The 21,075-nt window shown below is 31.3% G+C and overlaps 1 protein-coding gene across 10 annotated transcripts in view; it reads right to left on the bottom strand.

Moving 5' to 3' along the window:
• LOC106459403 (bromodomain-containing protein 3-like) overlaps positions 1 to 21,075 on the bottom strand; it is a 122,199-nt gene that overhangs the window by 92,242 nt on the left and 8,882 nt on the right. For 9 of the 10 annotated variants that reach the window (XM_022385883.1, XM_022385884.1, XM_022385885.1 and 6 more), the window contains 4 exons: positions 10,756 to 10,835; positions 8,071 to 8,110; positions 5,869 to 6,111; positions 3,490 to 3,636 (listed from right to left, as the gene is read on the bottom strand). In XM_022385883.1, the coding sequence (XP_022241591.1) occupies positions 3,490 to 3,636; positions 5,869 to 6,111; positions 8,071 to 8,109 (429 nt within the window). In that variant the 5' untranslated portion in view covers position 8,110; positions 10,756 to 10,835. The remainder of the gene's footprint in view (positions 1 to 3,489; positions 3,637 to 5,868; positions 6,112 to 8,070; positions 8,111 to 10,755; positions 10,836 to 21,075) is intronic. The other variant, XM_013919020.2, reaches the window with a different exon arrangement.

Here is a 21,075-nt window from a genome sequence, read left to right as displayed (position 1 = left end):
AGAAACTAAGAGCTAAGAGTACATAATATTTGTTAAACATAGGCTAATTTTATGGCAATTACATAATAAATTGAATTGTTCTTTATACTTTAAGCACACTTTGTTGACAAACTTTTTTGCATTATAGTTTATAATTGTGTTTTTTTCAACATTCGCCTTAGCTGGTATTGATAATTACTCTACATTCTTGAACTTTTTTTTTTATTAAAGACATAAGTCAGGAACATAAATCTTGAAATTTTATCATGTAAGTATAAGTATCTTAAACTCTCACGCTTGTATTTATTCTTCAAAAATGCACTTTTTTATTACAACTGTCAGAATGGGTGATTAAGGGTTAAAGTTTAAATCAAGAAGTATCAAACAAATTTTTAAGATGAAATGTTCTAGTAATTCAAATATTAATTTATCTAAGTTTTGTGTTTTAAAGACAAATATTGAATAATACTGGAGTGAGAAATAATTGTTATTAGTAAGATATAAGGTTGGTAAAAAACATAAATCACAAATTTAATCCTAAAAATTTTCTTTCAAACATATGAATGCTCATTTTTCATTTTGAAATGACAAAATGTATAGAATACAAACATACAATCAGCAACTGAGCTTTACTGTACATATTTTAGAAATTCTCTTTTTTTGTTTACTTTACAAAAAAGAAGGCAAGTTAAAATTAAAGTCACAGTCTGTGTTTCTTTAACTGTTGTCCTTTTTGAGGTAGTACACACCACCCTCCTAGTGTCAAGTTTCATTTGTTTTGCATACAATAAAAATGTCAGTTAGATTGAGCAAAGGGATAGTCAAGCTACTATTATAGGTTACCAATCCAAGATGGAGTACAAATACAAAATGTATAAAAAAAGACAAAAACCAGCCATGCATTCTCACAACGGAACAAAGAAATGCATGTAAATAATGCACATACTTTTCTTTTCTGGAATGGCATTCAGGTATTTTCCAGATGAAATTAAATACTCTAATCCAATTTTTTTTCTCAATTTAATACAGTTTGTTTCAACTTGAAATATTAAAGCATATAACAAATCAAATAAGCTATTTTGATGGAATATTTCTTGTGATATACTGTACTAATAAATAAGAGTACCTCTTTCAGAACCTTTTCTGTCAATAAAAATATGCATAAATCAAGAACCTATCTCCAAATCTTACTTAATACCTTACATACAACCACAAATACCCAAGAGAAAAACACAATACCAGGGTTTCATAAGTTTATAAAACTTTCACTACATCATGAAGAATTCATTTTCACATTCAAACAAAACAAGCTCAACATTCAATATTCTGATTACTGAACAATTTGCTAAAACTTCATATTTATAACAAGATGACGGAAGATCACTAAATTCTTAGCTTCCATTGTAAATGCTATACATCATGTAAAGAATGTTTTTGAGTAAAAAAGGGCACTGCAATGAAATAATTCTTATTACATTTCTAAGATATGCCATTTCATATAATTGATTCCATACTTTGTAACCATATACTAGTGAAATGCTAAACAATGAAAATTTAATTAAATGATGGATATCACAGCTCTCTTTACAATGGTGTAACAAGTACCACATCTCCTAGAGGTTTCATAGACTTTTTGTTGAATTTTTCTGCACCTTGTATGTATCGTTTTTATTTCAAAAGCAGCCTTTTGAAATACCACAATGTTAGTTTCATCATTTCTTCATCAAATTTTCTCAATATGAACAAAACTGTAACATGCAAAGGGTTAATTGGCATGCAAGAAAAATAATATTCATATGCTAATGTAGTGATGTCATAGATGCAAGCCATTGCACCATATGTTCTATACCTATATACTTAGTTCACAGATAATTCCCAATGCACTGCCACCGAAAAAATACTAATGGCTGGAGAAATACATCATAGCCCTTTCCAAAGAAGTACAGTTGTATGACAAAATTTCAAGATGACATAAAGCCAAAGGATGTAACATTTCAAAGAAAGGAGCCTTCAATATTCTATTCATCAGTGGAAAAACTCACTCAGCAGCGTATTTATTCCAAGAATAGGCTACAAAACCAAAACTTAAGCTATTACAGAATAATGTCCTCGTCTACAAAGTAAAGGTTATAGTTGCAAAAGAGATCCCTTTGACCCAGAAAGTCACTGCAATGGAGTTAAGCATATCTCCTGGTAACATTAACTGAAAAATATATATATCTGAATTTAACAAAATTCAAACCAAAAGTTTGCAAGCTTAATACCAGACCTCAAAATCAACAGTTGTTTACATGAGAAAAATGGCCAAATAAACAGCAATTCCATTTAACAACATACCTGTCAAGTTCCACAGTGTAGCTCCAATAGCCTTTTGTCCCTTTGGGCTATTTAAGCATGGTATTGGAAGTTAACATACATGAACAGTGGAGTCTGTGGAATATTTATCAGGATGTGTGACTTAAGTCAATTTGAAATTTGTAATCCTTTACAGAAGCTTGTTACAATGAAAACTGCAACACTGGACAATAGTGCTCAGCCAAAGCAATCAATAGTGGATGAAGTAGCTCTAACGGCAGCGCAGGACCAGCGTCATTCTCATAATGTATTAAACCTTATTATAACTAAGGCAAATTAACAGAAGGTAGACCTTTAATGATTCTCTATTGATTATAATTCTCAAAAATCAAAATGCTAACGTCTTACATTACATACGTGTGCTAAACAAACAACACAGATGTTTAAAGAAAAACCAACATTTAATGATACACAATCCTTAAACATTGGTTTTCCTTTAAGTGTCTGTCACTTAAAATTTTCACAAGTGTCATCTTAATTTTAATGAGCTAAACAAACATTCCAAAATCTGTATACATACCTAATAATTTGCAAAAGTACCTATCTTTGAATTAAAAACTTCTCATAAATTCCTACTCTCTGTCAAAGCTTATCTTGGTGCAAGTGTGAGAAATAAATTTCATTAACTCACATTAAACAATGTAAGGTTGACAGTGTAGTTATCTTCAACAGACCACTTAAATTATGCAACATTTAGTGTTATTACACCGATAAATTATAAACACATGGGCTTAAAAACTGCATGTCAAAAAAATCAGTAGATAGTCCACATCTGATCAACACAAATACACTATTTTCAATGTACTGTTGCTGTAGATTGTTACTTAAAGACTTTAATGACAATGAAGTTCTCTTTCTTCTTTAGAATATGCAAATAAGCTTAGCAATGTTCAATTCTCCATGTCTTGCTAATAAGACAACCTTTGGAAAAATTCCTAGCTTGTGCATCAATTCACATTCTTGCGATCAAGCAACATAAAATGCATAACTTTGCAGCAAAATTACATATCAGTTAATTTTTTCAATATCAAATTATCTTAAAGCAATTACTTGGCATCCAAACTAATATTGTGAATTTTTTACAGAAAAGATGTAATAAAAGTAAAGTAAGAAACTTGAATATTCTGCTAATGTACACAGTATATTTATCCTTACCTCTCCTGGTTTATTGTACACATAACAATTTGTAAACATAGTCTTGAAATCATCGACACACTCAGTAGCAGAATAATACCAACAATTTTCTAGTCTTTTCTTGATAGTTCCAAGATCCATGGGTTGTTGAATAATTTTATGATAGTCCTAATTAAAAAAGTAACATCCATTTAGTACATAAAAATTCAATCAATCTCTTTCATCTAATTAGTTTCAAAGTCAGTACTTTGTCCAAGGTTCCAGTTTGATATGACATTAATATATACACACACACACACACACACACACATACATACATACATACATATATATATATATATATAAATATATTTCAAAAACTTTGAAGAAAAAATACCATTAAAACATAATTATCTCAAGTCCAAAAGTTAAAAAACAAATACTATCTATACAAAATAAAATAAAAATTTTGAATGATAATCTAATCATACAGTTTTGTGAAAAATTTGACGATATAAAATAATAAAAAACATCAGTGCTGCCTACACAATGTGTAACTTAACTATTTTTGCTTCTATTCAAGAAAGCTAAAAAACATAAGATACACGTGAGTATAGAAATACAACTTATCTAAAGTTTTAGTGCTGGAAAACTGTTTGTAATTCATGCCCCCCCCCCCCCAACAAAAAGTGACAAAGAGTGAAAAGGCAATCACACTATTGTAACTAGCTAGGCTGTTCATTTATCTGTTAGAAGAAAGGTTCATTCAATCAGTACATTATACATATTACGACTGTCGAACTAATTTCCAGTGTTGAGTGTATTATTGCATATCAAATATTAAAAAAAATTTATAGTTAATTTGTTTTTACTCAAAAATATTTTATAAATAGCTTGCATCATTTATTTAATATAATTCACAAAGAAATTTGTTTTAAATGATTCAACTTTTAATTTCTGTGCAGCTCTGATGGGTAACATCTGTAAGCAGCACCCTTATAGATTTGTTTAGAATTATTCTGCCCTCATTCATGTTTTGTTTCTCACAATGCTTTTCTGTCAGTAATTTTTTCTAGAATCCTGTGTAGCTAACCTTTTATGGTATTACAGAAAGTGGGTTAGATATTAAGTAATAAATCTTAGCTTTGAAAGTATATAGAACCATTGGCTACAAAATTACTGGAAAAAAGTATATTTTCTATCATCTCAATTTCAAGTAAAAAAAAAAAGCACTAAGCAGTAATTTATGGTTTCTGAGAAAGTGACTAATTTAGGAAAGAACATAGCTTACAATAGGAACAAACCATAAACATATAGTTTCTTTTAATGTTCTTTTAGTTTGCAATAATCTTTAATGTGTCAAGTTTTTTGAAATCTAAATGAATACTCTCCTATGAGAAGATATCAGCTAGGTATATTTATGGTAAATGTGGTGAAGATAAGGATTCTGTGCCAATAATGTATTTGTATGACACAAACACAATACATTTTTTTATTTCATTTGTATTAATTAAAATTATTGTTACTCAATACGTACAAAATGTCCTCAGTTATCGACACCAAATGATAGTTATTAGAGAAATTGAGAGTGACAAAAACTATAGTTGGAAAAATATTGCCTATATTACTAAAGGCCTAAGCTATTGGTACAAGTTTTGTTTCTACTGGTAAATGCTTTTACTGTTCAGTGTTTGAGGCTACTTTTGTAACTACATAACTTTTCAGGTAAATAAATATAAATAACTGATGAATATTAAAAAAGTTAGAACTTATAAAACAAAATTTTCTGATCAATAATAACAGACAAAAATCCAGTTATAATCCTCTCCTTGATATTTTCTAATAGTTAGTTTCATTGTACATCATGGATTGTATGAACAGACAAGAAAATGAGTCTGCTATTACGAGAACAAACAAAAATTAGTTTTATTGAAAAATAACTATTTGATACATTTACAATATGTTAGACACAATAAAAGAACAAAAATCCAGTTTTATTTCATTAATATTTTCCAATAGTTACTTTCATTGTATGACAGATTGTATAAATATACAAGAAAAGGAGTATACTATTACTAGAACAAACAGACACAAAAAATTAGTTTTATTGAAAAAATGTACACTGATATTCTATGATATTTTAGCCACATACGAATAAAAAATTTTTTTAGAAAAAAAAGTTTTTTCAATGTTTTTAAAAATAAATTTCAAAACAAAATGTTTAAAAATTCACAACCTAAAATATTATATGAATAATAATCCAAATCATAAATTTTTTTTTCAATCACAAAATAAATATAACGTATAAACTGTGTATAAAATTTCAAGCAAGTCCGTTCAATGTTTTAAATCTGAGAACAAAAAGAACAGGGGATATCAGTGTCACATTAACTGTGTAACAGCTTAACAAAAAATACTTACAGGCAGATTCAGTTTAATTGTATCCACAGGTTCATGGAATGGCCAAGCAAACTGGTGTTTCCAAACAGCTTTCATTACAACCTTAAGGAGATACTGTAATTGGTTAGTGTTCCGATGTGGTTTCTCTAATGAAGGAACAAAAGGAGGCTGAACAATACCATTCACTGGCTCTGATCCAGTCTCTTTACTTGTCAGTGATGTATCCTTAGTGGCATTCTGATATGGAAGAGCCAGACAAGTACCCTGTATTGATGTGATTTTTAGAAGGGAAGTTTAAATATAACATTTAATTTCTCAAAACTCCATACTTTTCAGCCATATGTATGGGTTAAATTTCAAATACACAGCTTTGCATCATTTTTGCTAATACAACACCACAGTTATACAATTGCAGTCAAAAATACAAGTTACTTTCTATTTAAGGATAAACAGAAGTTTCCACATATTTTTTGCTGTTTATATGTACTTGTAAGATTTATCATAAACATAAGAATTAAATGTATTACATCTGTCAGAATTATCACATACTAACATATGCAAAGAAATCCTTATTTTTGAGGTCAAAATGTTGCATTGTAATGTCTGTGATAATTGTAATGTATATGTGTACAAGAATATCAGTGCTCTTTAACAGTTTTATTGAACAATTTTACTAATAACAATTGACTGCAAATTTTTTGCCATATACCAATGAATTTTTACATTCAAACAAGTCAAAACAGAAGTAATCATAAAAAAAAGGAAATGTGACTTATAATAAATTATATTTTCACTGTCATAAGCTTTCAAGTTTACTAATGACCTCTTCTTTGAGCAAGGGACATTTTCAAGGTCTAACTGATTATCCTAAAATCAAATATGAAAGTTAACATTTTCCCTAATGGAAAATGTATTTCTGATGATTAGTCATCTCTGTACACACAGCTATTTTCCCCTTGAAGCTGCACTTTCTGCCTTGAGATTTGCATGCCATCAGCCTTTTGAAAAACTTCTAAAATTCACATGAAACACGTGAGCTTGCACTACTGCAGGATGATGTATCATGCAACAAAACCCCCATTCTTTGATAAGGCAAAGGCAATAAGCACCAGGAAAGTGTGAAGGATGGGTAGGAACGTGTAAGGAGGTACCTATAGGAAATACATTTTCAGATAGGGAAAATTTTAACTCCCAACACGACCACTCACTTCCATACACAAACAGCTAGAACCCTAAGTTGAGATAGTGGAAGGATCGGTACAAAACTTATCTAGATAATATCCCTTCAGCAAACATCCAAAGGAAGCCCATAGGGTTCAACACTATGGCAAGGGCTCCATAAGGGAACACCAGTGGGAGACCACATCTCATCTCATTCAGGGATACCATTTGCCCATATTTACGAACAAAAGAGGTGAAAGACATGAATTTTTGTTGCAAGGACAGGAAGAACGAGTATGTGATCATCCGAGTACTCGCACGCAGCTGTTTGAATACTAATATGCGAATAGTAAGCTGGGGACTAAGTTCGGACTGTATCTTGTGTGCACACATCCTCAAAATTCAGAATTAGGATTTTCATGCATGAATGTAGAGGAATCATTTGCACAAGATGAGTCACACTCCTATTTGTGAAGCATTTCACATTAATTTTAGATGGGAGTTCTCACAAGGCTGGTGGCATGCAACTCTATCAGACAGAAAGCTAGACTTTGAGAGGAAAATAGCTAGCTATCTGTGTACAGAGGTGAGTGGTCACATTTAAATTAAAATGTTATTTTTTTTATTTGCTTGAACACAGAAGAAAATATTTATAACTTAACAAGTTTCACTATTTTTAAGGAGTAACAAATACTTTCTAATACCAAAGCTAAACTATCAAAAGTGAAGTTAAAAGTAATTTATAACTCAAACAAAAACAAGTCATTGTTGAATTATATTTTTAAGAGCCTAACTTATGCTACAAAAATTCAATGAGTACCCATGTTTAGAAAATAATGCAACACACAGTTGTTATTTTTTTATTCCAACTAAAATGCATGAAAATAAGCAAGTAAAGGTACAATAGGTATGTTATATCAAACTATCTACAACACAAAACAAATTGAAAATTTTAGACAACTAGAAACACTTTAGAATAATACTGACAATGAAAAATGTACAGTTAGAACCTTAGAGTATAACAAAAGAAAGAAGAAAATGCTTAAAAAGAAACAAGCTTACCACATCATTATGTCCACTCTCATCTTGTGATCCACCCATCCTAGACACACAAAGGGTAAAATCAAATTAGGATTTACAAAATAACATCCACTGGTTATACAGAAACAATGTAAATAAAATAATCAGTGTTTTACCATTATTATTATTTTTCATTATTTAGCATGATAAAGTGCAACTTAACTACCTTCAAGTTCTATCACTATAATGAAAAAGAGTTAAACATAAAAAACAAATGAAGAGCTAACACAGCTATAAACAGCAGAACTGACATGTTAAATCCACATTTTTATAGCTTCAACTTTATCCTGTATACTATTTTTATTGGAAGATAACTCTTACCATAAAAACAGTTAAAATTGTAATAGCCTAATATTCAATGAATGCACTCCATTTATTAGTTCAAGAAAAAAATATAAATAAAAGACATCAAGAAACAGTACCATACTGAATACACACAAGAATACAATGCAAACTTCTTATTTCTCCAATTAAGCATCAAAATAGACATTCTGTATTACAAAGCTTTCTTATTAATATTGCCAACATAAAAACAGATAGCATTTGGTAGTAAAGTTGTAAAATCTTAGTTTATTTGTTTAACTTGTTTTCAGTGTTACATGGTGCATATCCTAATATTTACATAAACCAATTAGAGTTGGAGGCAGGCAAGTACAAGAAATTAGTTTAAACAGACTCAGAGTGGTCACACACACACACACTTTGATAAAATTAGTCAATCCCAGTTGAGAAAATGCTAAAAACATCTTGATATTACAATATTACCATAAAATATTTCATATACACAACAAAATGTAAACACTAGCATTATTATTTTATCATAATGAGGCAGAAAAAGTTTTTCAGTTCAACTACCCTTTAATATTTTTTCATTGTTAGTAATAAGACCCTAGTGTTGCACGATTAAGATTTAAATGAATCATTTCAGTATAAAATGTAAACTAATGCTTTTCATTACTGCTTCTTCTTTATGTCAAGATTGAGATTTGGGGTGAAGTAAGCTATGTACATGCATTTTGCCTATTTTATAACATATTTCCTTATATTTATATTAATGCACTAGAAATAGTAGTATTATTTATTAATAAATGTAAAAAAAGATTTGTTTTAACGTAAAAAAAAATATTTTTTCAACAATTTAAATTAAAATATAATGCCTAAATAATTAAGAAGTTTAATTTAATTTAACAGTTTGATTTGTTTGTAATTAAGCACAAAGCTACACAATGGGCTATGCCAACAATGGGTATCAAAACCCGGTTTTTAGCATTATAAGTCCACAAACTTAATTTACCATAGTCATTTTATTATTCAATAACAATTGTACTCTAGCTGATGAATATTCTGTTTGTAAAATTTACCAGTGGAAAAACACTGAAAATAATATTCAGAAGAAAAAATCAACATTACCAGTACTAAAAGATTATTTATCTAAAAAATTATTTGTTTGTTTGTTTAGAATTTCGTACAAAGCTACTCAAAGGCTATCTATACTAAATTTAAAGAAAGTCCAACACAGCAATCTATAAATTTATAACTTTTGGAACAAGGAGTGAGTGGGTTCAAGACTATTACAGTTGAAAATACAGATTTGCTACAACTGTTACTGATTCTAAGCACAAGGTCAAACCTATACTGACCTGATTCTAGGCATAAGATCAAACCTACAATGACTTACTTTATAGTTCCTACAACCATGTACTTCAACACTGTGGTTAAATTTACAAAGAAATATTAATGACTTTTGAAACATTCAATTTTCTCTTTCTTGTTAGTGTTAGCAACCTCTTAATATTCACTGTAATGTTGTTTATTTGTTTATGTTTACCAAAGACGATGTAACAACTTTACCAACAAGTTATTGTTAATGATTTTAATCAAGATTTGAACTCAACTGCATAAAAAGGTAATAGTGAAATACATTAGAGCAGCTTTCCTAAAATGAGGTCACTGTGGCCACATACAGCCAGAAGCATCATGTTTGATTTTGTGTATCAAAAGCACAAGTGTTGTGTTCTAGTATTGTAGTTTCCTATAACCCTTCTAATGACCAATCCGTTATTTTAGGTTTTTCCATTGACATCATTATGCCACTTTCACTTAGCCAATTGCATTGCCTTTATTATGTTACTTGCACTGTGATTCCTCTTACAGCTTTGTGTAAGCTGCTGTTGGTTAGTCCTCATATTAATATTAAACACTGCATGCTAACAGATAATGTTTTCATACAGTTTAACTTCCATCCAGTAATTTACCTTGCTTTACAAATCTCCTTCTTCATTTTACCTTAACACTAATTAGCTTACTTTCAGTATTTTCAGCACTTAGGAAAATTTAAATAACACTAACTGACAATGATATTTCATACTGAACCAACTGTTATATTGCAACTTTACTATGGTATCAGAAAGATATTACATTCAACAGTTACAACTTTAACTAATTCTGTTATTTTTCACAACAAAAAACTCTACAAGATGTTGCTAAAAAAATATTAGAAAAACTTAAACATTTTAGTCCAAGAAAAAGTATAGCACATAGGACAAATCCTGTATATTACCCAATGAAGGAAGTCTAGAAGCCTAAGTACCAATCTCCAAAATTAATATTTCTTTCAGATACATAGATTTGGTTTAATAATACAAATGTTAACTATTTCATACTCACTTCAATACACTTAGTGCTTCTTATGTTGAAATCAGTTATTTACAATATTCCCCAAGGTGATGAAGCACTACCCCTGCAAGCTGCAGAAAGAGAAATTAATAATCATGTCTAATCTTGAAGATCAACATTAGACATTCCAGAAAATAAAATAAAAAACAGACAAAAAAATTATAAGAAAAATAAAAGTTCAAAATTTTCAATAACACGTAGAAACCAAACTACCTAAGGCCATTACTGAAATAAAAAATTATTCTTTTAAAATCAACCCATAGCATGTAAAAGTGATTAATTTTAATGTTTTGTTTAGAATACTTTCAGTTAATATTTTTTATATAATCATTACCATTACTTCCTGGTTAAAAAAATTTATTTTCATTTGTAATTACAGTGCTCCCCCACCCAGAATGAAAACTGATTTGCTCTAATTCTTTGAACAAAAGATATGAATAAACTTCTAGACATGTTTCTGCCATATTTCTGAAATGATCATTACAAAGAATACTAACAACTAAAAGAGCCAGATTCAAATCAATAATAACTATCACAAAACTATATATTTGTTTACTATGTAGTTTACCACTATATGATTTTAAGTTAAGTAAATCAAATTTCAAAGCAGAGGTATGTACCATTTTTGAAAACAAAAACTAAATAAAATTGCAATGTTAATATTTTCGTGACTTGGAAGTGCATTTCAGTTAAATACTAACCTCTCTGCATCACAAAGAGCTATTACGCATCTATGCACTGAACTGTAAATAACTGTGCATGCCACAAGCCTTGAATAAAGCTTCCATCCCTACACATGTCAATGTGTATTGCACCAGCCTGTCAAGACAAACTAAATGCACCACAAGTGGTAAGGGTATCAAGTGTTGCAAAAAGAAATGAGTATCTATTTGTAATACATTTTCAGATAAGGAAAATGTTAGCTTCAGAAATCTCACCTCTCTGCACCAGAAACAGCTACCCAGCTAGCATGTGACGTTTCTACAGTGTTGCTTAATAGTTTTGTCTAATATCTACATCAGCATTATATTTAATAACAATGTTGTAGCACTGTTAGACATTAATAGTGAACATATGATATTCAAAGGCACAACTTAAAAAAGAAAAAATTGCATTTTACATTTTCAAATATGGAACAACAACATCCAACGTATTTTAAATGATGACTTATGCTTTTGAAAATTTACGAAGTAGCAAAATGTTTTCACAATTTTGCAGTCTAAATAATGTGTTTAAATTTTTTTTACAGTGTAATAACTTGTTATTTCAATTATTTGGTGAATAAAAAATATGTAATTGATCTGTAATTTTAGACATCTTAGATATGTTGTCAGTGGTTTTTCACAAAGCTCCTGCAACGTTATAGGCATGGAAATTGACAGATTTTGTCTTGTAAAAAAAAATTAATTTTATAGAAAATCAATACACTCTGTAAAATGCTAAAATATATGGTTTTAATTAAAATATGTAATTGTATCATTAAATTTTCTTATTATGGTGATCTTGATTTTTTTCAAACTTAAATACCATGCAAAACCAAAAAGTATAAAAGTCATCTTCCTTTATCATATGTAATGCACAAACTGAAAGTTCAATGGTTCTCAATTCTCAGTGGCATATTGTGTTACCAGAAGTTTCAAGGCATGTCAAAATGGTTTACTGTTTTCTTTATTTTTTCTCCATGTGAAGTCTTGATTTATTATAATGTTTTTATATATAGCAACATGCAGACTATTTGGTATAAAAATTACTACCATGGTCATCAGATTTGAAATAGTTGACTATACACAGCTGTTTAGTGTACAATACTATTACATTTTATGATTCAATGAACTTGTAGAGTAAAAACTTAATCTGATTACCATACACTGATGTCACTTAGCCATCAAAATTGACAATAGATAATAATGTTGGAGAAGAGGGGGCTAAAATAAAAGAAGCAGATGGGTTTGTGTGTGTTTTTTTAGTTCCGCTGCAGTCAAAGTCAACTGTAAGTGGAGCCTTTGCAATATTTATCTGTCCAGCATCTGTCAAGAATTCTTCAAATTCTATCTCCTACTACAGTTTTCAATGCAGAATTTTGAAACTTTGTATAATGAATTTATGAGCAAAGGATTACAATAAAATGTTTTTTGAAATTTTGTTTTTGAATATTTTTAGCTTTTGTAATTTTGACATAAGCCATATGCCCTGGATTTCTTCAAAGTCTTGTCTTTTAAATACATGATGTGTTAATTTTGGCTTTAACATGGTACACCTCATAACAGATAAATACTGAAATGTACATATCTTAAAAGGACAGGTCATATGCAAGAGAAATAAATTCTTAAGTTAGTATTAACCTAATCAACTCCAAAATACCAAAACCAGTTGAGGTTCTCCGAGATATCAATTATCAAATTTTTAAATTTTGAAGAGAATGAAATGGAAATTGTCTTTAAGTTATCCATTCTTAGGACTTCTTTATTTAATGTTTGTTGCAGATGCCTGTAGGGGAAAGCACTATTGGGGACTGCATGGCAGAAATTCTGAAACATGCTCTCAACAAGCCAGGAGGAACAAGGTATGTTGGAAGACAATACTTTATGTGCTTAAAATTATAAATCGTGTTTTCCCTTTAACTCTGGGTATTTAATCAAAAGTTTTGTTCCTAAAAATAATACATATGATGCTGGATAAATTTGCAGGAATCAGTTTCAAACTTGCAAACATATCAAACAGCGCCAAAATATTGGAAAATGATCAGGTAGAAGAGGAAGAGTGACAAACCATGCTTAGGGAGATGTACAAGCTGGAAGAAGGATAGTTATAGATTACTATTGTCACAAATAATAATTTCAATGAAATTTTTATGTTGACATTTTGTAAACTCTCCTCTATTTTTTTTGCTTTTTTTCGTCAGAGAATACCTGTCCAATAAATTTATGAGATGAGAGAAGTTGAATCTCTTATTTTATCATATAAACTTAAAGATTGGGTTTAATAAAAATTTATATTGCAATGTAAAATGGTGGCATAACAGATGTAGGAATGTATCAATGCAACGTAAACCTCTAATGTTGTGGCAACCAACATCTAATGATGAAGCAATATTGTCACAACATGAAATTGTTAGCTGGGTATAATCCCACATTAAAGACAGTGGAAGGGTCAGTGATAAATAACAAAGATGGGTTCCTTCCCGAAAACAGCACTAGAAATAGAAAGCCTATGGAGTACGACATCCAAGAGGTGAGGAATAGTCTAGTGGAACAGCATTCATCTCAAGCAAGGAATACTCTTTACCAAACAGAAAATGTAGAGCAAAAAATAGCCATATGTATCTTCTGTTGGATACTAACATGTTGCTAAGATGGACTGAATGGCAAACTGATAAACCTTCCCTTACCTTAAAGACAGAGAGCTGAGCATGAGTGTGTAATATGGCTAGGGCTACAAATCAGGTCATTCCATATTGGAGGAAAACTCGCCAAAAATCAGATGCAAGGAGCAGCATCCCATATCAGTGTCCCAAGGCAAACTCAAGACCCATCAGATGGGCTTAAGCACCAAGAATGGCTTGATTCATAACACAGTAGAATGTACTATACTACACTACCAGTAACACCCCAGCCATACTGCCCAAATGAGGGATGCAACCACTTAGTCTTGTACCAGTGGGAACACTCTATACTGGTTTCTTCTATGGCTTGTGACTGGTGAAGCAAGAGTTCTTCTGTATTCCACTAGAAGAATTGGGGGGGGGGGCACCAGAGAGATACACAGACAATTGTCATCAGACACAATAATCTGAGTTAGATCCCACACTAACAGACAAAGCAATGGGTTACTACAACTAAAGACAGCAGGCATAAGCCAAATGCAAGGGCAGGCACATACCCAGTGCTTTTGTTTCTATCACAGTCCAAACAGCCACCTGAAAGAGATGTAGCTAGCACCAAGCAAGGGAGGATGGCATTAATACTTTCTGTACTTCCTTGCTCAATTTGGATTTTGGATATTCCTTTTGAGGCAACACTGGTCACTCTCTGGTTCCATCATTTTCATAACATAGATATATATGCATGTTGAATGAGGTGGTCGTGAAACCTGGAAAAGAAAGGAGAAAAATAAACAACTCACCATCAGTCATTGTGAAGAATGGAGAATGGCCAGGATAGGTGAAACTTCCCTGCAGTATAAGTAACTGGATACCAATGTGTCAGAATCATTCTCATACTCACCTGCAATAAATAGAGAACATTGATGGCTAGAAGCAAGAGAAGCCACTGGCCCTAAGGGCAAAAAACCAACGTGGGAAGGGATGACAGATGAGGAACTTCATCTTAAGATGCCATGAGTAAGAAATACCCTATTAAAAATAAATAGGACACAAAGAAAAAGTGCAAGTCAGAGATCTTGAAGATAAGATCGAGATAGGCAAAAAGCATAAAGTAATGCAACTTGATAAAGTACATTTCAGGAACAAAGAAACCAAAGCAACTAGGAGGAATGGAAGAAAACCAAGGACAAGGTGGAAAACAGGTATGTGCAGGTTGCTCCAGTAAAGATTATAGGGTCATGATGGAAAGCCTCCATATATGAAGATGAAGCACAAGAATGAACAAAACTTGAGTAAGAGATGAAAACAAGTATATGGAAAGAATGATAAAGGAAGGAAAAACTGGAGATCCCCAAACTGAAAACAAAAACAATAATATATCAACAAGGAAGACCAAAATTCAGCCAAAAATTACTAGAGAAAAAGAGAACAATAGACATACCACTGGAATCCAAGCTGTGAAAGATGAAAGTGGGACTATCTGATCCACATAAAGAAAAGAGAATAAGAAACAAGAGCAGGCATAGAAGCAACAGTGGTGAAACCAAAGATGAAGCAGGTTTAACTGAGGTAATAAAGGCAGGAGGTCATGAACCTTTGATCAGAAATCCGAATGGAACCAACCATATCATGTAATATGGCAGTACTATTATTGGCCATCAGATTGTTTCCAGCTGCTATTACAGTATTGGACAATACTTGCAAAATTGTGTTAAAAACCTGGGTAAATGTAAGAAACTTGGAAGCATGAACGCATAATCCAGTTAAGCCACGAAACTGATGTTGTGGTGGTCCACCTTTGTTTTTATGTTATCATTAGAAAGAAAATGAGTCAGGTATTGTAAGCTAGCATAAGCCTGATGACAACCTTGAACAGTAATGAACGAAATCCACATGTTGGATTATACAACAGGAGTAGACAATGGGGCAAATTTCCACAAAAGTACAAGACCAATTTGAAGAAAATCAAAGTGAAGATAATTCAAATGAAAGTTCTAACTCATAGGCTTAGAATTTAGTATGATTCTTTCAGATAATCAAGAAAATTAAGGAAATAAAGACTACATGATGCATAGTAACAAATAATTAAAACAGTGAAAGCAAAAATTCTAGTAAATCTTACGAAAAACAAACAAACAGAAAACAAGCTGTACCAAGGAAAGAATAAGCTTGTGTTGAAATGTTAGTGCTTATGGGAATTACTACACATGGAGGATGCGTCTCCCTCCTCTTGGTGAAGGACTACAGTTTAATTATGATTACATCATAGGCTAGCACAATATACGTTGACACGTGGGAGGATGGTATTCAAGGCTCGTAGCATGCACAGAAATTTACATGGCAGTGAGCATAAAGTAAAAACTTTTTATTATGCAGAGAAGGAAGTATCATTTCTGAAAATAACCGTTTAAGCCTTCTTTTATTTACCTAAATATTGCATGATGCAATTTATATTAAACTCTTGTAATATGATGCATTTTTCTTCTTAAATAGGGATTCTTCAGCTTTTGTCTTGAAATAAAACTGAATAATTTGTAAATAATCTCATAACTCAACTTTATAAATCTGTTATTTTTTAATTACACACATCACAGTTATTCAGGTACTACAACGTGTTTATAGCTGTTAAACAGACTACATCATCAGTGCCATTGTAAGAACGTTTTTTATAGATTAACTTGTAGCAGATGCTCCGGTACATATATAGAAAAAGTTGCAGACCCATATATGATAGAATACCCGAATACGTACGTGACATCCTCAATAGTATCAATGCTATTTCTATACATTATAAAATAAAAAAGAGGATAACACAAGCAGAAAACATCTTAGCAGATAAGATCTTATCTAAACGCCATATTTTTGTTGACTGACAGATTAAAGAATATACTTTAAAAAAGAAAAATTAACTTAGAATAAACAAATATGAAGGTTAGCCTCTAGTATAGAGATGTTAATTGCATTCTTCAGATTTTAATGTTTGAATCCTGACAATCTCTTTACACTTTCAAAAAAGTTAAAATATATTTTTGTCATTTTTTGTGATGTATTGATACAACAGGATGGAATAATATAGGCATCTGTAAACAAACTTATATAGATTCAAGAATGAAGATATTTCATATATGTAATATCTACGGAGAAAAGTGATTGTGATTACAGAGGATTACTAAACATGTATGCCCCATAAACATTCTTTCATGGACCCTTTTTTGAAGAATATCATGGCTTGTCATAAATTAAGTATGTATACAAGCTACCAAATGTTCCAATGATCATCGTTGTAAAGTACCTTCTAACAATGTTTGGAACTCTGTAGTCTTGTAAACACAAAATATTAACCAACAGATAGCCCATTATTTGTGTTCACATGACTACAAGGTTCCTAAAATTGCAAGGCCTGCTTTGGCTAATTACAGCTCACCTATCCAACTAATTTTGTTTTGTACATGTCCTTTCTACAAGCTTCTTTATAATATCAAAAAAAATTCAGTTCCTGGCATTATGCTAATCCAAACATTTTCAAGTTTTGCCTTAAAAAGTTAAATTATTTGGAATTAATTTCCAATATTTTTGACTGAGTGAGAAGCAAGGAAAGTATAAAGTACAACAACATATATTCCCATCATATGGTTATCACAAGGGAGTTACTGCCTTTTCTTTGCTCATCTGCATATAACAAAATTGGAGGTAGGTAATTAATAAAATTTACTAATCTTTTATTTGTTCGACTTATTACAAATAACTGATCAATTATTCTCAACACCAATTTTCATTTTTAAGAGCTTTTCAAACTACCCTTGGTTTAATATGATGGATAGCTTCACGTACAACAGTTTGGGATCAAATTACTTTTTTAGCCCTTTCCAGTCCAGTATCTCAGGATTTTACATACAAAATGATGACACAGAGTTTAGAAATATCCTGAGTACTCTGTTTATCTCAAGTACCTTCAAAAAATAAAATGATAAGATTTCAATTTTTTCATTTTATTTAAAATTCACATTTGTTTTGATGAAAGTCATTTCTAAAAAAATCAAAACTGTTAGCCTTAATTTTAACTTTTTGCCCCTTTTGTAATTATCCAGATAGTAGAAATCATTACATTTCCCACCTACACATATACAATGTCATTGGACAAGAAAAAAACAAAAAAAACAGAACTCTGTACACTTTGCACAAGTTTTTTTTTGCTTATTTGTTTGAAAACAGTGAATTTTTGAAGTTGGTTAAGAATTGTAAAATCCAACTTTCTGCATTTTGTCTTTTCAATTTTCTTAAGCTGATAAAACTGCAAACATATCATCTGAAACTTGGGATTTTTGTACTTCTGTTTGCTTCAAATAAGCATGCAACCTGAGTGTAATATCGGATTGGTAGATTGGACTGGATTTTGACAACCTGCATTTGTGTGTTCCACATGTCCGTATCTCCCTAATGTACACATACTAGTGGCATGCATCAAACTTCAAAACTCACCTTCAAATAAGTCACGCACTTATCAGACTACAAAAGGGACACATTTTCATAGGAATACAAACAAGTATACAGCTTCTCTTACATTTATTTTCCTATAAAACTTTAAACAAGTCAAGAAAAAAACATGTATTATGAAAGGCAAATAAAAGTACATCCTGAGCTCAGATTGTATTCACAGATATTTCACAAATGTGAATGTATATTGAACAAAATTTACAATGTTGGCCCAAGGACCTTAACTCAACTGTGAAACGTAAATCATGTCCACTTAGTATTTCTTCAACTGTTTGAATTTTCCAAAGTACTCTACCTATTCCAAAGAACAACTTTTTCTGACAGATATGTCTGCTACTTCTGCATGTTTCAAAGTTGTGTCCTGAATTGGGAACTTGGCCCTCATATATTCCAATGCAATTTCATAGTAATTTCTTACATCTTCATAGAAAAAGAGCTGGCTTTCTTTGTCAATCTTTGTAAGGCAAGGTTCAACTTCATTACCAATTACTAAGTCGTCATTTTTTAACTGAAGTTTTCTGTCTTTGAAATTCAAATCCAAAATATTTAGACAATTCAAAATTGCATGTGCTGTCACAAGTCTGCTTAACAAATCCTTGAATAAAGCAAACAAGATATCTGCAAGCATCAGATGAGTGGGTCCTTAGACTGTAATTTCAAATTATACTTGTCAAAGATTTGAAAACAATGGTTTAGAAATAATGCATATAGAACACATCTCCTTGATGTAAGTAACTTGCAAGGTTTTTCCTCTCGTAAGTAAGTCTCCTGGTGATTTGATGTCAGGTGTGTCCTATACCTTCTCACTTGCCTTTGCAATTTTGTCTACTACTTTCTCAGAGGTACCATCCATAGAAGATCCAAATCCCAGTCCAGGAAACACACTGACAGACTGCCTCTGCTTGGATGTTGTACTAAACAATCACTCTCTTTGTCCACTGATACCTCTGATCTGCATGGAACAGACTTTGCATTTGCATTGGTTTTCCGTTTTTCTTTTCGTCATGTTTAGCTGCAAATTATTGCTTCAAAGGTCTTCACTGATTAATTAACCTCTGTAAGCATTTTCCAAGAGACAGCCAGCATGTGCACACATGCTTCAGAATAGTTCAAGTCTCTACATCACATAGATTCTGGAATTCTCTAAGTTTTTGTTCCATACTTGCACTCTTGTTTGAACAGTAATAAATGTCAACAAGAATTTCATCAAACTGATATTACAACATCTTTGCTGCTTTATATGCTGCCAAAGGAAGAAGGTGACATGGGCATCCCCTAATCACCATTTCAAGGTTAAGTTTCAGAAGATAATCTGCAACTCCTTTCTTCTCCCTATCATCATACTTGTGTTGTCCACAGCTAATGATACACAATTTTCTCATTTTAAGGACTTCGGTTTTGCTTGTGAAAATCATGCAGTATTCTTGCCACTTGATTTTCCAATTAAACTGGGATTGTCATCGAAGTATGTCACTACAATAGGATATAGTTTACTGTCAATGTAATTACTGCTATCAGTAGACAAGTTGAAAGCCTTAGTTTTCATGTTACTCATAATTCGCTCAGTTGCACTGTTGGCTATTTCTCCAACTCTTGCAGACATTTTAGTTCTAGAACATCTGTATCTTTTAGCAACTTCTGAATTCAGAAAGATTTTAGTAAAAATTTTCGAGGCATGGTCCAAAACTTCCAAAGGAAGATTGTGTTCCAAAAATAAAGGAGGTGAATAAAAATTCTGCTTTGATCACCTCATTTTCTGATTTGGTATCAGGTTTTACAAAAAATGAGTCCAGTTTATTAATTCCAGATGCCCTTTAACAAGTTTGCTGGTGTTTAGTTGTGTTGAGACATTTTCAATGTCATTTTCACCTCCCTCAGCAATTGAGAAATCATAAACACAAATTATACATCTTGCATAATTCATACCCTTTGAGGATCATATAATATCATTGAATTTTTATGAATATGCATGCATAAACTTCTGCTCGCTATAAACTTTTCTCGGTTGGAGTCATTGTGGACAAAGCAGAACCATGTTTTTTTCAACCATTTTCCTCTCAAAAATTTATCAGTGCACCATAGATGCTTACTACTTACATGCTTTTTTTAATAGACTATTTCAAGCATTTGTAAGATTGAGATGCATAGTGGAGAGCAGTGGAAAATTTCTGGAAAATTATTAGTAGAAAAAAAGGTTGTTGAAAAAATTCCGGAATCTTACATAAAATTATAAAATAACACCAATTCATACACATGTAATATGAAAAATAAATTGGAACAATCACACCTAAATCATTAGAGTTGGTAGGTCTGTATTTGGCAAATGATCTAACTGACAATAATAACATATCACATGTACAACACACTTTATAACCAGTGATTATTTTTGTCTTGTGGGGCTCTACTAACATTAATTTTTTTTTTTAATACTTAAAAATGCATTTCAGATTGGTACTCACTTTTCTACAGAACTGAGAGCTATCAAAAAGATTCTG

This window comes from Limulus polyphemus, unplaced genomic scaffold (assembly GCF_000517525.1).
Source record: "Limulus polyphemus unplaced genomic scaffold, Limulus_polyphemus-2.1.2 Scaffold601, whole genome shotgun sequence".
Classification (NCBI taxonomy): Eukaryota; Metazoa; Arthropoda; class Merostomata; order Xiphosura; family Limulidae; genus Limulus; species Limulus polyphemus.
The sequence above is the reverse complement of the archived record's forward strand: the minus strand, read 5'-3'. Positions and strand labels throughout refer to the sequence as shown.